Source organism: Helianthus annuus, chromosome 15 (genome assembly GCF_002127325.2).
Source record: "Helianthus annuus cultivar XRQ/B chromosome 15, HanXRQr2.0-SUNRISE, whole genome shotgun sequence".
NCBI classification, from domain to species: Eukaryota; Viridiplantae; Streptophyta; class Magnoliopsida; order Asterales; family Asteraceae; genus Helianthus; species Helianthus annuus.
The window spans coordinates 165158361-165160360 of NC_035447.2; the positions used below are offsets into that span (position 1 = coordinate 165158361).

At 41.1% G+C, this 2000-nt stretch overlaps 1 protein-coding gene across 1 annotated transcript; it reads right to left on the minus strand.

Moving 5' to 3' along the window:
- Window positions 1–505: 505 nt before the first annotated feature.
- Window positions 506–1357, minus strand: LOC118487563. Its single transcript, XM_035984502.1, has one exon. It carries the CDS (start codon window positions 1355–1357, stop codon window positions 506–508), a length of 852 nt encoding a protein of 283 aa, XP_035840395.1.
- Between the last annotated feature and the right edge of the window lie 643 nt (window positions 1358–2000).

The following is a 2000-nucleotide window of genomic DNA, read 5'->3' on the forward strand; positions in this document are numbered from 1 at the left end:
CTTCACCAAATTACTACGCGTTTTTATGAAAGATCAAGTTCATGTTACTATGTGAAGTGTATTGTTTTTACATTTAGTAAGTATAAAATGGTTAGTGATTTGTTGTTGATTAATTGGAAGATTTTTGAAAAGAAAATGATATGCTAAATAGCATGGACACCTCCATTTACAAAGGAAACTATGGCAAAATTTTCTAAAAATACAACACTTAGAAAATATTTTTTTTTTGGTAAAGGGTTACCCCGGTGATTCTATTAAAACAACCGCAATAAAGAACAAGTAGTGAGGATGTGTTCCACATTAATTCATATACAGGACATGCCCCGTATATGTAGACCAAAACAAAAACCAAATACTCTAAGACAACCCATAACCTAGCCTACTTTACATCAAGAAACAAAGTAGACAAGACTAAAAACACGAAAAACGAAAAACGACTCATCCTCCATCATCAAAGATGAAATTGCCACAGACCGGCAACCCCTTGACTCGAATCATATCATGTCTAGCCACTGGAACCCTTTGTGGAGGAGTTGCTTGCCCTTGCTCTAGAAGATGAAGGATGTGTTCCCAAAGTCATAAATTCATTAGTTTCATTGTAGACTTCAACGACCTCCTCCTCATCTGAATCCTGCTTGTCATAATTCTGCATGGCCTTCTTCTCCAGACGACCCACAGTACTACCTCCCTGACCACCATCATCGTCCTTAAGGATATCAAAGGGGTTTGACGTTGCTACCTGATTATTCGTCAGCTTCCTCAAGGACGAGTTTGGTTTAGGGTTTACAACTGGTCTATACACTAACTTAGGCTTCTGATTTTTCATATGAATACCTTGGTTAGTAGCTTTCTTCTTCTTGGCACCCACAACCTGAAAATCATCACTTTTCTTCCCAGAATCCCCACTCGAAACAACCTGAGGGTTCTTTGGGCAAGAGCTATCTTCATGACCAAACACGCAGCAAGAGGAGCACCTTAAAGGCTCCCAATCATAATCGATTACCTCTACCTTAGAATGACCACCACCATCTAAAGATGGGATTGCAACAGTTACACTCCTCTTCAAATCAGTCTCCGCCTGCACTTCAAGGAGAGCTCTAGCATAGCTGCTTCTACCCCAAGACTCAGCACACATCGTGGCAGTATACAAATCCAACATCTTTGGAACCCCTATCTTAGATGCAACCAAACTAAGACCATCCTCAGTAAATGCCGCTAACGGAACATCATGCATCTTGACCCAAACTGGGACAACCCTAATATCCTCTTTTTCCATCTTGACAGAAGCTGACCACTCCTTCAAAATTATCGGAACATTTCTTATCAACCAAGGGCCATCCTCTAACATTTGATTCATCCCTTCTTTAGTCTTGAACTTAAAGAAAAGAACCCGTTTGCATTCATCATTAATCTAGATAGACCATATTTAACCCAGTTGTTCTTTGCAAAGAAATCCACCACAGGGAATGCCAATCGTTTACCCAGAAAGTACCCATACAAAGTGTTAGCATACCTGTCTGTGACTTGTTTAACCGATGTCAATGGGATAACTACGTCAGCTCCATCAACAACTTCACTAGATTCCATTGCCCTGAAGTTCACCTTAATGTTTTCCTTAGTGTTCTTCACTACGTTAGCAAAGGAGATAGGATCTGTAGTTCCGGACAATTTTTCCAAACCCTGATCGGCCACCGACTTCAATTTCTCCAAACCTGAAATTGGCGTGTATCCCATACCTGGAGAATCCCAGGAATTCGCATCCATATTTCCTAGTCGGACAGGAGCCGAACCCTTGGAATTCTCGTCAATGCTTGCATACAACGGGATTCCACGTCTCGGCTTTAGGGTATTCCCATCCACATCAATAACCCATTCGCCAAATCCTGAAACGACAAAGAAGGCATGCCATGAAAACCTTGTGGATTGCCCTTCAGATTTTGCATCTATTCGGTGATAACAACTCTCCTTAACCCTAACGAAATAAGCAACAGTAAGCAGGA

Coding starts and splice junctions, on each gene's coding strand:
- LOC118487563 (XM_035984502.1), bottom strand. CDS start 1,357: ATGAATCAAATGTTAGAGGATGGCCCTTGGTTGATAAGAAATGTTCCG.